The sequence below is a fragment of the Rhinoraja longicauda genome, chromosome 29 (assembly GCF_053455715.1).
Source record: "Rhinoraja longicauda isolate Sanriku21f chromosome 29, sRhiLon1.1, whole genome shotgun sequence".
In the NCBI taxonomy this organism is placed as follows: domain Eukaryota; kingdom Metazoa; phylum Chordata; class Chondrichthyes; order Rajiformes; family Arhynchobatidae; genus Rhinoraja; species Rhinoraja longicauda.
In genome coordinates this window covers 11,279,300-11,294,053 of record NC_135981.1, presented here as the reverse complement: position 1 = coordinate 11,294,053, position 14,754 = coordinate 11,279,300, and the positions used below count along the sequence as shown (strand labels likewise).

Sequence of the window (14,754 nt, the reverse complement as noted above, 5' to 3'; positions counted from 1 at the left end):
CATTCAATCATGCATCTGTGAACTTTTAAATTCCCAGCAGTGCAGCAGGAAGCTATTCAGCCCATCAAATCCATGCTGGCTCTCAATCGGAACTACTCCTCAGCCCAATCTCTATAACCCTGCAACTGCTTGTCCTACATAGACCTCTCCGGGTTAGAGGTCTAGAAGAAAGGGCTACAACCTCCAGGGCTGGGATGCGACATTTAGGGTGAATAAGACAGGAAAGTTTGTCACTTGGAGTTGAGCCCCTGGAATTCTCCACCTTTATAGAAGGTGCAGCCAAGACACTGAATATATTTCAGTGGGCAGATTTCAGGTCACAAAAGGCTCAGTGTGTAGGAAAGAATTGCAGATGCTGGTTAAACTTGAAGATAGCCACAAAATGGTGGAGTAACTCAGCGGAACAGGCAGCATCGCTGAAGAGAAGGAATGGGTGATGTTTGAAGAAGGGTCTCGCCCCGAAACGTCACCCATTCCTTCTCTCCAGCATTTTGTGTCTATCTTCCACAAAAGGCTCAGTTTGTATATAAAGATAGCTAATATGGTATTGGGATTAAGGGATCAGCCATGATTGCACTGAATGGCAGAGATGGCCGATAACTGCTCCTGCTTTTATGCTCTTCTCCTTCATGTGCAGTTCCATTCTTTATTGAAAGCAATAACTGAATCTGCTTCCACCAACTTGTGAGGAAGTAAATACCAGATCATGACTGCTCTCTGAATGAGGAGTTATTCCTTTGCCTCCTCTGATTGTTATGCCGTTCACTTTGACTCTATGGTCCTTGTTCTTTCATTCAATGGAGCAACTTCCACTTTATTCACATTCTCTAAGCCTTGCTGACATTGAACACTTCTGTCAAATCACATCCCAACCCCCTTCAAGGAAAACAATTGCATCTTCTTCAGTTCACTGGTGAAACTGACCTCCCTCATTCATGGGCAAAAAATAAAAAATAAAGTCCTGGAGGAACTCAGGTCAAGCAACTTCTGTGATGCGAATAGGCAGACGACGTTTCAGGTTGGGACCCTTCTTCACACTAAACATTCCCTCCATTGATGCTGCCTGACCTGCCGAGTTGCTCCAGCACTTTGTCTTTTACTGGAGATTCCAGCATCTGCAGTCTGTGTGATCATTCTTCATGAGTTAATTCTATCCTGCCCCCTCTCTAAGGTGTTCACATTATTTCTAAAGTAAGGTCTCCAGGACCACATGCAATATTCTGGTTGGGACTAAACCAGTATTTTATACAATTTCAAGCAACCTCCTTGCTTTTGTTTTCTACGCTTCTTCTCATAAACCCCAGGATCTCAAATGATTTTTTTTAAATGGCTTTCTCAAAAAAATAACCTACAACCTCTAAAGCTTTGCATACAGTAGGTCCCTCTCTTCCTGCCACACCTTCAGAATTTTATGTTATATTGCCTTTCCTCAATGGTCCCAATTATAATTTCACACTTTGCATATTAAATCCATCCTGCTGTGAATACTTATTCCTCCAGCTGTCTATATCCTCTTAAAGCCAATTAACTTCCAGCTCAAAGTTCCTAGTTTTAAGTTCCAAATATTAATGTGTCCCAATCCAAAAATTAATGTTTCAAAAAAATGCGGTGCCTCCAGTCCCAGCCCTTGGGCAATACCTTAATCCACAACCAAAACACCAACTCTTCACCAACTCATGGCAGCACGGTGGCGCAGCGGTAGAGTTGCTGCCTTACAGCGAATGCAGCGCCGGAGACCCGGGTTCGATCCTGACTACGGGTGCTTGTCTGTACGGAGTTTGTACGTTCTCCCCGTGACCTGCGTGGGTTTTCTCCGAGATCTTCGGTTTCCTCCCACACTCCAAAGACGTACAGGTTTGTAGGTTAATTGGCTGGGCAAATGTAAAAATTGTCCCTAGTGGGTATAGGATAATGTTAATGTGCGGGGATCGCTGGGCGGCGCGGACCTGGTGGGCCGAAGGGCCTGTTTCTGCGCTGTATCTCTAAATCTAAATCTAAACTACAATTTGTTTCCAATCGCAAGACTATTTCGTTGTCACTACCTCTTTTATTCTACACTTTAAAAGGTTTCAAGGTTTGTTTATTGATTGCTGACAACCTTGTTATTGGGCAGTTTATCAACATTGATCGCATTACCATCTCTGGTACCGCATCAACAAATTGTTGGTTATGCATTATTTGTATTTAACAAGCCCCAATCAAAGATTAAAATGACTTCATTCCTCTAATAATCCATCAGATTCAAAGTTACTCCCGCTGGAATTTATGTACCATTATCCCAATCCCACTTCCACGCAATAAAAAGAACACACATCTCAGTACGACATCGCGACCTCCTGATCTTAATGGGTGAGGTTTGGGCATATTTTAGAGTTGGAATGCTTATAGGTACTTGGACTAAAAAAAGCAACGATGGAAAGACTGATGGTGAAGCTGGAATTACACATTTCTTACATACACACGTGATGGGAGGCACTTTTTACTTGTTGATGGCATTACATGAATTTTTACTAGCAAATCAAAATTAGACCTCTGGCCTCAATTCACTTACTTGATTTTTGGCAAAAGGCAATCAGTCTGAATCCAAAGAGGCATCTAAAGCTCATTATTGTACATATTTGTGGTTTAAATAATCATTGCCCTGAACTACACATATCGCTCAGTAAATCACCATACATAAGCATAAATAGTCAATAACCAATTAAATTGTAAATTGCTTTCAGCTGGATGATGGATGCAAGAATGGCTTTATGCGATTTGTGAACTTTCTGTGTCATTAAGAGTGAGGTTGTAATGTTTCCTAATAAGAACCTTATCTGAGCTCTCTGTAATTTGCTGCCAAAAAAACATTTTGTTGCTCAGCAGAGTTTCTATAAGTTGAAGGTGGACACAAAATGCTGGAGTAACTCAGTGGGTCAGGCAGCATCTCAGGAGAGAAGGAATGGGTGACGTTTTGGGTCGAGACCCTTCTTCAGAGTTGCTGAATAAGAATGAATCAACACTTTTAGAACATCACAGCCCATCTCACCTAACTATTCATCCATTAAACTCCCCTTCCACTAGCAACTTGTGTAGGAAGGAACTGCAGGTGCAGACTTACAACGAAGAGAGACACAAAATGCTGGAGTAACTATGTATAATAGTGAGCTTTAGATGCCTCTTTGGTGCATAGCAAGGATTCAGACTGATTGCCTTTTGCCAAAAATCAAGTAAGTAAATTGAGGCCAGAGGTCTAATTTTATTTTCTGAGTAAAAATTCAGGTGATGCCGTCAACAATTAAAAAAGTGCCTCCCATCACGTGTGAATGTAAGAAATGTGTAATTCCGTCTTCACCATCAGACTTTTCATCTTTGGAGAAAAGGAATGGGTGATGTTTTGGGTAGGGACCCTTCTTCAGAGTGAAGATCTCTCTCAGCCTGAAGAAGGGCCTCGATCTGAACTCTATCCACCAGCAACTCGTGTGCCTTATCAGGCAGCACACAGACCTAGAAGGTTCACGAATTCAGTCTCTGGTCAATGTTGAGCACAGCCTGGGTTAGCTGTGAGAGGGGAGGGGAGGAGGGTGGGGTGTTGGCTGGGATGTACAACAACTCCTCGCCCTCTGAGTGAGGTAGGAGGGGTATGTCATCCAGTGTTGCACCACTTACAATAAGCAGCCTGCACGTGGGGCAGCTGAAGAATTCATACACCTGTGCAACACTCTGCTTTGCTGAGGAACTCTCTTGAGAACATAGAACAGGAACAAGCCCTTCAGCCCACAAGGTCCATGCCACACAAGATGGTAAGTTAACTAATCTCCGCTGTTGGCAAATGATCCATAGATTTTGCATTTCCTGCATATCCATGTGCCTATCTAAAAGCCTCCTAAATGCCACTGGGGTATAGACAATAGACAACAGGTTCAGGAGTAGGCCATTCGGCCCTTCGAGCCAGCACCACAATTCAATGTGAATTTGGCTGATCATTCTCAATCAGTACCCTGTTCCTGCCTTCTTCCCATACCCCCTGACTCCGCTATCCTTAAGAGCTCTATCTCGCTCTCTCTTGAATGCATTCAGAGAATTGGCCTCCACTGCCATCTGAGGCAGAGAATTCCACAGATTCACAACTCTCTGACTGAAAAGGTTTTTCCTCATCTCCGTTCTAAATGGCCTACCCCTTATTCTTAATCTGTGGCCCCTGGTTCTGGACTCCCCCAACATTGGGAACATGTTTCCTGTCTCTAACGTGTCCAACCCCTTAATAATCTTATATGTTCCGATAAGATCTCCTCTCATCCTTCTAAATTCCAGTGTATACAAGCCTCGTCGCTCCAGTCTTTCAACATATGACAGTCCCGCCATTCCGGGAATTAACCTAGTAAACCTACGCTACACGCCCTCAATAGCAAGAATATCCTTCCTCAAATTTGGAGACCAAATCTGCACACAGTACTCCAGGTGCGGTCTCACTAGGGCCCTGTACAACTGCAGAAGGACCTCTTTGCTCCTATACTCAACTCCTCTTGTTATGAAGGCCAACATTCCATTGGCTTTCTTCACTGCCTGCTGTACCTGCATGCTTCTTTTCAGTGACTGATGCACTAGGACACCCTAGTATTGGGCTACTCCACCACTCCTGACAGTGCTTTCTCGGCACCCACGCTGTGTAAAAAACCTGTCCGCACCTCTTTAAACCTTGCTCAGGTTTAGATTTATTAATATTGTCACGACTACCAAAGTACAGTGAAATGTTTTGTTTTGCATGCTATCCAAACAGATCAGATACATTCTGCATAAATACAATGAAGTCAAACTCAAATATGATAGGTAGAGCAGGGAAGGTACAGAGTACCTTTGTTTTCTCCCATTAAACTTACTGGGTTAACAGGCATATTTATTATTATTTATTAATCTATTGTGGAACATCCAAAAATAATTAGAGAGGCATTGGAGTACTAATAATCTGAATGTCTGGAAAATCTGTCAATCCAGCACCAAAGTTCTGAGTGTGCTAGAATAGTGGAGTTTTACAGAAGTAATGCTGCTGGACCAGCAGTCCTGAGGTTTTTGGTAACAAGTTCAGACTCGTATCCCACCATTAGCCGTCTGAGAATCTCAATAAAAAATAAATGCCAGCATCAATAAAAGTTTACAAAGAAACCCTTGCTTTCTTGCTCAAACACATGGCTGTCCTTTATTGAAGGAAACCTTTATGTCTTTCATGCAACTCCAATTTTGTCTGAAGAAGGGTCCCAACCCAAAACCGTTTTCTAGCCATTTTCTCCAGGGATGCTGCCTGACCTATTGAGTTGCTCCAGCATTTTGAGTCTATGCAATTTGGTGAACCCTGAACCAGATTGGCAAGCCATGCAGTAGTCTCCAACCACTATGAAAAGAACCATTGCTCTTTCGGAACAATAAGGAATGGCCAATAAATGCTTGAAGTGCATGTGGGGTAAACCTCAGGAAAACAGCAAAACCTTTAACATTCATCTTATGGCTGTTTTCCATAAATGAAAAAAAAAATCTGATGATGTAAATCAAACAGGAATGAAACGTCACAGCACGCGTCGTCTCACTGCAGCGGAATCTATTAACTTGCCTCAGTTTTGTGTGAACTGTCCATTACAGAAGAAAGTCTGAAGAAGGGTCTCGACCCGAAACGTCACCCATTCCTTCTCTCCTGAGATGCTGCCTGACCTGCTGAGTTACTCCAGCATTTTGTGAATAAATACCTTCGATTTGTACTAGCATCTGCAGTTATTTTCCTACATTACAGAACAAAGCCGCATTATAAATGCCACATAATCCAAAAACCTACAGCAGTTTTCAAACTGAAGGCATTGGTCAGAGTAATTATACACAGACAGCCATCCATTCGCACTGCACATTCATTTCCTTGTTTTGCTTCCTGATATTAGTTCCAGATGTGCTACATATCAATGTGCAGCCAAATACTAGCTTGCCCAGATTCACAAACGTCTGCCCAGGGGAATCGCATTGCAGACAATAAGTACTGTGTCTTTCTCTACACATTGTACTGCCCTCTTTTTCCTTATATGACAAGAAGCTTGCTTCAGTGCACTGACATCTAACTAAATAATTAACATTTGCTGGTCTTACACACCTGTTTCTGAGTCCAAGGACTGTCCACTTTGTTGCATTGTGTCGAGGCGGGTCAGTGGCGCAGCGGTAGTTGCTGCCTTACTGAACCAGAGACCCAGGTTCAATCCTGACTACGGGTGCTGTCTGCACGGAGTCTGTACGTTCTTTCCGTGATCTGCGTGGGTTTTCTCCAGGAGCTCCGGTTTCCTCCCACACTCCAAAGGCGTACAGGTTTGTTGGGTAATTGGCTTGGTATAATCGTAAATTGTCCCTTGTATGTGTAGGATAGTGTGTCAGTGTATGGGGATCGCTGGTCGGTGTGGACTTGGTGAGCCAAAAGGCCTGTTTCCACACTGTATGTCTAAAGTCTAAAAGACTGTCCATTCATGCCCCCCTCCTGAATGACTTGAGTTCATTGAGGTTGGCACTCCGATTGGGTGCAGCACTATCTGTGATTCCATCTCTCTGTTCTAAAAGGAACCTCAGCCTACACTCACAGATGGCCTCAGACATCACAGAGCATTATTTCAAAGGACAGTTATCCCTGCTTAAATGTCATTGATCTGCAACATTGACCGTGTCTCTCCCCCCCCCCCAGCTGCTGCATGACCTGCTGAGCATGCAAGCGCATTCTCCTTTTTATTTTGATTATCCCCAATCTCGTGGCCAATAACATCTTGCTTGATCATCATACCTGTGTGGCTCGAGGGAGCTTGCTGTACGTGGACTGGCTGCTGGATTTCCTACAATAATGACTTCCTTCAAGGAGGCATCTCATTGACTGTAAAATGCTTCAGCAGATGATGAGATCATGGAAATGCAGTATAAATCATGAACTCTTGTGCCACACAGCACTGGCCAAACGTCTAAGACATTCATTGTGCGTGAAAGATTTTGGATTACTTTACACGACCATAGAAAACACAGGACATCATTATGTGACCCTTTGTGCATGTGTCTGTTGAAAGAGAGCTACCGAGCTAAATCCACCTTCCAGTTCTGGGCCTATAGCCCTTAGTTCCTGAAGTACACAAGATGATATGTGACTTTATATAGGAAAAGTAACTGCAGATGCTGGTACAAATCGAAGGTATCACAAAATGCAGGAGTAACTCAGCGGGACAGGCAGCATCTCAGGAGAGAAGGAATGGGTGACGTTTCGATTCGAGAGCCTTCTTCGGACTTTATATAAATGCACAATCTCATCTTTACAGTGAGCACCCCTCCCCTCCCCTCCCTGGCACCCCAACTCAGTTTGTGCAGAGATTTTAGTTTACACATAGGTTTCACTTTTTTTACCGAACTTCATTTTCAAATTTACTCGACTCTCTGAAAGTGTAATCTACTTGGTGTTGAGGTTTAGCAGGAGATACAGCATGGAAACAGGCCTTTCGGCCCACCGAGTCCATCCCAGCCATTGATCACCCGTTGACACTAGTACTATGTTATCCCACTTTCGCATCCACTCCCGACACACTTGGGATAACTTACAGAGGCCAATTAAGCTACAAGACCAGACGTCTTTGGCACGTGAGAGGAAACCGGAACACACGGAGAAAACCCATACGGTCACAGGGAAAATGTGCACCTCGACACAGACAACACTCACGGTCAAGATTGAACCAGGGTCTCTGACGTCGTGAGGCTGTGCCGTTCCCAAATTCCTGCCTGCGCTGGCAGATTTAATAGTTACCTGGTTGGTTTCGATTCCAGTTGGTGAAGGAGACGGCATCACCTCCCATCCACTGGAAGGCCCCTGGGTGGTTGGCGTCCTGCAGACCTGTCCAGAAGATGCCAGTACGACCGAGGATGAGGCTGATGATAAATGACTGCTCAAATCTAACAGGAGAAGCAAAGAAAGTCAGGACAATTAAGGAGAGAAATTAAAAACTGGTGAGGAGACAGTTTTGGAAGAAAAGGAGATTGGACCTGGAAAGACCCTCGTCAGCTTTATTATTTAAAGAGCCAACTTACATTATTAGGACAGCTCAGAACTGCACAACAGGTGGGAGTTTCATCCCTTTATTTCAAATTGTCCTCTGGAGTCCTAAACACTGTTCAGGTACCTCAATGATGGCAAGCCCACTTCGACTGAAGAGCATCTCCATCAGCTGCAATGTACCACTACTTGGCTACCGACCTCCACGAGATGCTGTCCATCAATCCCAATTCCGAACCAATAATGACAGTGGGAGTGCGGGGGTGGGGGTGGGAGGTTGGAAGGTGAGTTTAAACCTACGCGACTTTATTCCCAAGTACCTGTTGAGGATGGTCACCAGGGTTGACCTTTGATCAGTGCATTTCTTCAAGCCCTCGTCAAAAGTCACCGATTCCTCACCCACAAAATAGCACGAAGAGCCGTGTAATCTCCAGCCCTGGTGAGAGGGAAAGTACACTTTAGTGAAGTCCTGAAAACAAGGAGGAGTGGGCTATGGATCGCCCCGAGCTTGTCCTGCCATTCAATTACTCAGCCTGACTTTCTGTAGCAATTATTCCAACTCACTAAAAAGGTCTGCTGTAAGTGTGACAAAAGCACATATTAGTGATACGAGCAGGAAGGGGCAAATGGTAAGCGTTTGTCTTCTTGCAACCTCCTGACCACCCAACCAGATACAAACAACTTGACTATAAAGGTGATGGTTGCTGCTTTACAAACATTGCTTCTGTAACAGAATCACACTGCAGAAGTTCCCATCCATCAGAATAGCAGATGAGTGGAGACTCACCTTGAATGACAAGAATTAAACACAGAGGAAGGGTGATATTTTACAACCATGTGATAATCAACGGCAGGAGCTGAATTAACAGGTGGATGATTAATAAGATACCCTTCATTTCACGTTCTAGTCCACTTTGAATTGTTCAGTGTTTAGAGGAGACTTTGTCCATGGGTCCAAAGTTCAATGGGGGTGGGATGTTGTGATTTTGGTTAATGTTCTTAGGTTCCACATTGATATTCTTCTTAGCTCGTTGTTATCCTGCCATTAGACGGACACTAATTCCTCACAGATCTTCCACTCGTGGCATGGCCGAGTCTTTACAACAGTGAAAATGTCCAGCTGCAGAAAGGCCCGACCCACTCCCATTTTGCCATTGTTTGCACTTTATATCCTTTACTGCCAACGTCACAAGCAATGGCATGAGTGAAGCACCTTGTTCCTGCTCACCCAGCCTTTTAATCTAATGACTTTAATGAGGCTCGGTTAAGGGGAAGACTTTGGGAAACCTCTCACTTAAAGTGCACCTCGTCCCCCACAAATGTGAGAACCACCTTCAGGTTCCACTGAGTGGAAACATCCTGATTCTGTACAACATTCTGGACCTTGGCTCTGCCGCTGGTCATGTGGTGCTGGAACTGCTTTTGCGTAATGGAGCAATGGAACTAATCCAGAGATGTGTCTGAGTGATTTTGGAATCGGTAGAAGATAAAGACCATTTCACCTCAATCCCACTGCATTCCCTCCAGGAATACAATTCAATGCCAAACAAAAGAGTATTTATAGAGTAAATAAGACTTTCTTGATTACTATTTCCTCAACTCCATTATTCTGCTGATTTCTCCTCCTCAATTTTTTCATTACGTCTTCAACCAAATTTGACGAGGCCAATCAGCACCCAGCTCTCTGCGGAATTCAATACTGGAAGGAAAAATGTTTCTAAGCCCACAAGTTTTTTCCCCTCATAACCATTCAGCCTCCAAGGTTTCTGGCTGGCTCCTCTCGTTATCATTTCAATAAGCACGATCACACACAGAAGTCCTCTCATAAATTCATGAGTGATAGGAGCAGAATTAGGCCATTCAGCCCATCAAGTCTACTCTTCAATCATGGCTGATCCATCTCTCCCTCAGCAACGCGCATAGACCAGTGAGATTGTCCTCTCTAACTCTGAAGGCAGACGCCAGAGTCGGTAGGAAAGGGCGAATTTGGAAGCCAATTAGTGAAAGTTGGTAAAGGCTCAATAGGTGTCGGCATCTCAGCTGCTGGTTCTGCATTTCAAGACCCTTTTTTCTTCCAGGGCAAGTAATACTGTACAAGCACTTTCACACTGTATGCCTTATGAAAACCACTGCAGTTAATTGCTGTGCTAAACGTCCACAACTGAAAAAGGATTGAAGATCAGCACCAAAACCAATGGAACAATAGCAGAAGAAAGCAGGTCCCGGAAAACCAATGTTGGGCATCTCTGCATTGATGATAGGTTATTTGAGGCAAATTTATTTGAGATTATTTGAGTCCAATTCCTGGACATTAGACTAAACATGGACTGGTTTCCAAGTAACCCAAAACTAGAAGAAGAAGAAGAATTCCTTGTATTTAGCAGCTACCATGATCTTGGGGTGTTTCAAACACTTTGCACTATGACGTAGAAATTGCTCCAGCCACTGTACACAACATGGTTCCATGATAACCAGGTCATCTACTTTAGATGTTGGCTAAGGTACAAGTATTGACCAGGACATAAGTGAGAATGCTTCAGTTCTTTATTGAATAGTGTCATGAAATCTTTCACACCTATCTCAAAGGGCCACATTCAAGATGGCATCTTCAACTCCCTCAAATACTGCACTAGAAACAAGAGTCTAAGAAGTGGGGATTAAATTCACAATCTGCTGACCTTGGAGACAAGAGGCAAACTGAACAGGACAAAATCACTTGTTCTAATTATAACTTGATGACATGTTATGGGAGTTCCTTGACTGGGTTGTTGTTATAAATGGATCCAAATGTGCTAATAATCTTTAAGCTTGGGATGATTCACCATCAGCTGTGCATAGGCATACCCACAACGTTCCTCAGCAAAACAAGCACACTGTTTCACATCAATTCTGCATAAGCTGAGCAGGCTCTGACAGATCAGTGGGTAGGGACAGTTAAAAATCCTCTAGTGGAGCAACAGTTCTTGAAATTACCCGATCACAATAACTCTTTTTGAAATACCCATTTTCAATTTATCTCCTTCACTGGGAAGTTCAGTGTTTGGACAGCCATCTAAAGACTGGGCAGAGAGTAGGACTGGTTCAATGCGACTGTAAAGCCACGAGATATAGCATAGGGTTATCCTTGTGACTTAGGTCCCAGATGAGTGTAAAACTATGATTCCTCCCAATCTTTTTGAATGGGGTGAATTCAGTACAAAGAGTCCTTTTATAGATTCATTCTTTTGTTATAACTATTAAATGCCAGGACTTTCTTTGTTCCTGGTAAATGTTGGTAAATTCAGGTAAACGCTGATTATTCTTTTCTTCCCCCCTTTAATTTATTAGGGGGATAAAATTTGGCAGAGCAGTTGACTAATTCTCACGATTTTGGATTTTTAAAAAAAATCTCTAGCTTTCAGAACACTGGAGGCTCTTGCACTCAGAACTTACTGAGTTCAGTGCATCATTCCTGGCCCAGAGCGAGCATGTAAAAGAAACAAAGGGAATGCCCACATTCGGCCTGAAGGGAGGTTGAACATTTGATTAATGTAGTTCCACAAAAAGTGGGTGAGCAGTGGTTTCATAATGGACACTGCCAAGTGAAATAATTTCATTTATAAATGTGCCCTTTCGCATCAAGGATAATTGAACATCCTCTCAAATGTTAGAAGATCAACTCAAAACATACAACTGTATTCCTTGGAGTGTGGAGGAGGACATCAACCCAGTGGGAATGGAAAGCCCTTCTAATTCTCAGTGAGAAAGTGCCTAGTGCTGAATTAGTTAGTCCTCTTTCAAAGCTGGACAGGATTTTTAATATCTTTTATGATCTCTAGCCATCCCGAGCTCTGTAGGAAATGTACGTTGAAGTGCAGTCAATGTACACTGCACGGGGAATTATACAGATGTATTTCCAAGCCAATCGAGATAGTTCTGAAAATTTATTTCAGCCCAAGGCTGACCCACTTTTCATAAGCTTATAAGAGAAGGTTGTGTTGATATGGCACTTTCCACCTGTTTACCAAACAAAATATTGCAACCAACCAGCATTGCAAGATACAGCATAAGCAAAGGTTTGCTCTCAGCCAAAGGTTTGCATGCAACAAAAGCTTTTCACTGTGGCTTAGTACACGTGATACTAAACTAAACTAAATCTAAACTAAGACATGGTTTCAAAGGACAGCTTGAACACAGGCAGAGTGTCAGAGAGGTTTAAGGAAGAAATTTCTCAGCAGTTGCAGACAAGGTAGCCAATGATGGTGTGAAGATATTTAGGGGTTGGGGAGGCCAAAACTGGAAGACCACAGAGATCCAGAGGATCGTTGGGCTGGAGAAGGTCTCCGAGATAAAGATGGGCACCAAGGAACTTGATTGCTCGCCTTTCTTGGCGGCAGAGTAGCAGTGGACCTCCATTCCCTGGTGGAAAGGTGAACGTTTGCTCTTAGAGGGGGCTTCAATATGTGATAGAGGAAGCAGGCACAGCGCCATTTCAAGGTTAGGCTGCAAGTGTATGGTGACTTTTAAACATGTAACTGTTCTTGGTGTTTCTAGTGACAAAGTAAATATATTGCCGGCTGGTCCAGGGACTTCTTTGTGTACTTTTATCGCCAGCCTTCACATGCACTGTCACTCAGGGCCCTTTGTATTTTTCTGCTTTGGGACACCTCATGTATTCTTATCCAGTCATATATAACTCTACTGCCTCAAGGAGTTTACAGGAAAATCATAGTTGGTAAGTGTTAAAGTCATGAGGCTACCAACCCTTGTGATTGCAACTTCTGTCCAATTGCTTGATCCTCTGATTTCCTTACGTGGTTCCAGGTCAGATTCGAGCCAACCATGTTTCTTTGAGTGCTTTGGGAGGTTGCATTTAATTAAAGGCATTACACTAAAAAAATGTTGATTTTGTTGAGCAGAAGGTTCGGAGGTCAATTGGCTTCTGTAAACTGCAAATTGCTCCAATGTGTTTGGTGGGCGGTGGAATTGATGAAAATATGGTGAGTGGATTCTAGGCAGAATTCGTGGGGTACAGGTCTGCTCCATGAGCCGGTGAAGACTCAATCAGCAGAAACAGCCTCTCGAGCTATAAGGGAATATGGAATGGTGCAGCAAGCACACATCTGTGAAACAAGTTCACTAACTTTACTGCCGTTGCCAAGACTGACTTCACTCGGGTTGTTAACTCTTAGATATTTCAATCTCTCCACAGTAGTGATTTTCAACACAGGAGGTTTCTTCATCTCTCTTTCAGAAGCAGATACTATCATCACTTCTAGGTAGACACAAAATGCCGGAGTAACTCAGCGGGTCAGGCAGCATCTCTGGGGAGAAGGAATGGGTGACGTTTCGGGTCGAGACCCTTCTTCAGACTGATGTCAGGGGAGGGGGCGGGACAAAGATAGGATGTAGTCGGAGACAGGAAGGCTAGTGGGAGAACTGGAAAGGGGGAGGGAATGGAGAGGGAAAGCAGGGACTATGTGAAGTTAGAGAAGTCAATGTTCATACCGCTGGGGTGTAAACTACTTCTAACTTGCTTGAATCCCCAAAGATGACCTTCAATCGTTGAATGATGTCATTCTACAATACGTTGGGTCGTTTAGCAGCTTTGGTTTATAAAATCAGATTCTTGAACGGAGTCAAGCAATGAACTTAGTTATCGATAGAGCAATCTTAAACTGAGAGAAAGGCGAGGCCAGGGTTCTGAACTTTGCAATGCCTGTTAAATGAAATGTCGTATCTGATAGAGTTCTTTGATAGCTCGGTGTTCCCAGCCCTCAGAACCACAAGTTCTGGACTTCAGGCCAAGTGGCAAGCAGAGGTCAAGAGTTTCTCCGTGGGGGAAGGGGCGGAGTCAGAGTGACCCTTCGGGCTACTCTTGCACAGCCTTTAGCTGCAGGTTTGGAGTGGCTCTGGAGGCTTGTGAGCATGTTGACTATGTAGATAGAACGTGAAAAACAAAACCATCTATAAATTAAAAGAGACGACAATTACAGGTCATCATGGCGAGGAACCTTTTTTTTGTGGAGAAAATCCAAAATTGGACCACTTTCTCAAATATTTGTGCAACTTGGTCATTGCTATGAGCAAAAAGACCAAGTTGATACCCCATTAAGCAGCTGATAAAAATGTGTCCACACAAAAGTGATTCAGTCGTTACTGACCGATGGCAAGAGGCTAACTGCTAAACTGAAACTTCTGTGAGGAACGTGGGTTCATAGGCATCAGGTCAGATGCAGACAAACTGAAAGCAGTCATCATGGATATCAACAGTAGATTCAATCTGTGGATTCTATCTAAGAAAGGAAGTCAACTGAGAACTTCAATGAGAGACTTCAGTGAAGAGTGTATGTGTATGGATGACTGAGTGAAAATAGTATAGGGACATGAAACCCGGGGCTGACTGAGGACAGAGATGGTCTCGGACTTGACAACCACAGCTGGCAAACTGCCAGCTCACTGGATTGGATTGTGTTACCTACAAGAAGCATCAGTTGCTTATGCTTTGAAACCCGCTTTACCATTCAACACTATCTCCTCATTAATACAAGGTTATTGGAGCTTGAAGCAAATAACAATGTTTCGCCATACGAAGATGCTGCCCGAACTGCTGAATGTTTCCAGTCTTTGCTTAGGTTTCCCAGCGTCAACTACCCACTGGCTTAGTGCTCAGGAATGGGTTCCCAGATTCAAGCACTTTAGTGGAACCAGCATTAAATGGTGTCATTGCATTAAATACACAGAGAGAT

General features: G+C 43.6%; 1 protein-coding gene across 1 annotated transcript in view; it reads right to left on the bottom strand.

Moving 5' to 3' along the window:
• The window catches only part of mrc2 (mannose receptor, C-type 2), a 170,518-nt gene that overhangs the window by 73,492 nt on the left and 82,272 nt on the right, over positions 1–14,754 (bottom strand). The window contains exons 10-11 of the mRNA XM_078424368.1: positions 8,347–8,462; positions 7,781–7,926 (exon numbers count right to left, since the gene is read on the bottom strand). Coding sequence (XP_078280494.1) covers positions 7,781–7,926; positions 8,347–8,462 — 262 coding nt within the window. The remainder of the gene's footprint in view (positions 1–7,780; positions 7,927–8,346; positions 8,463–14,754) is intronic.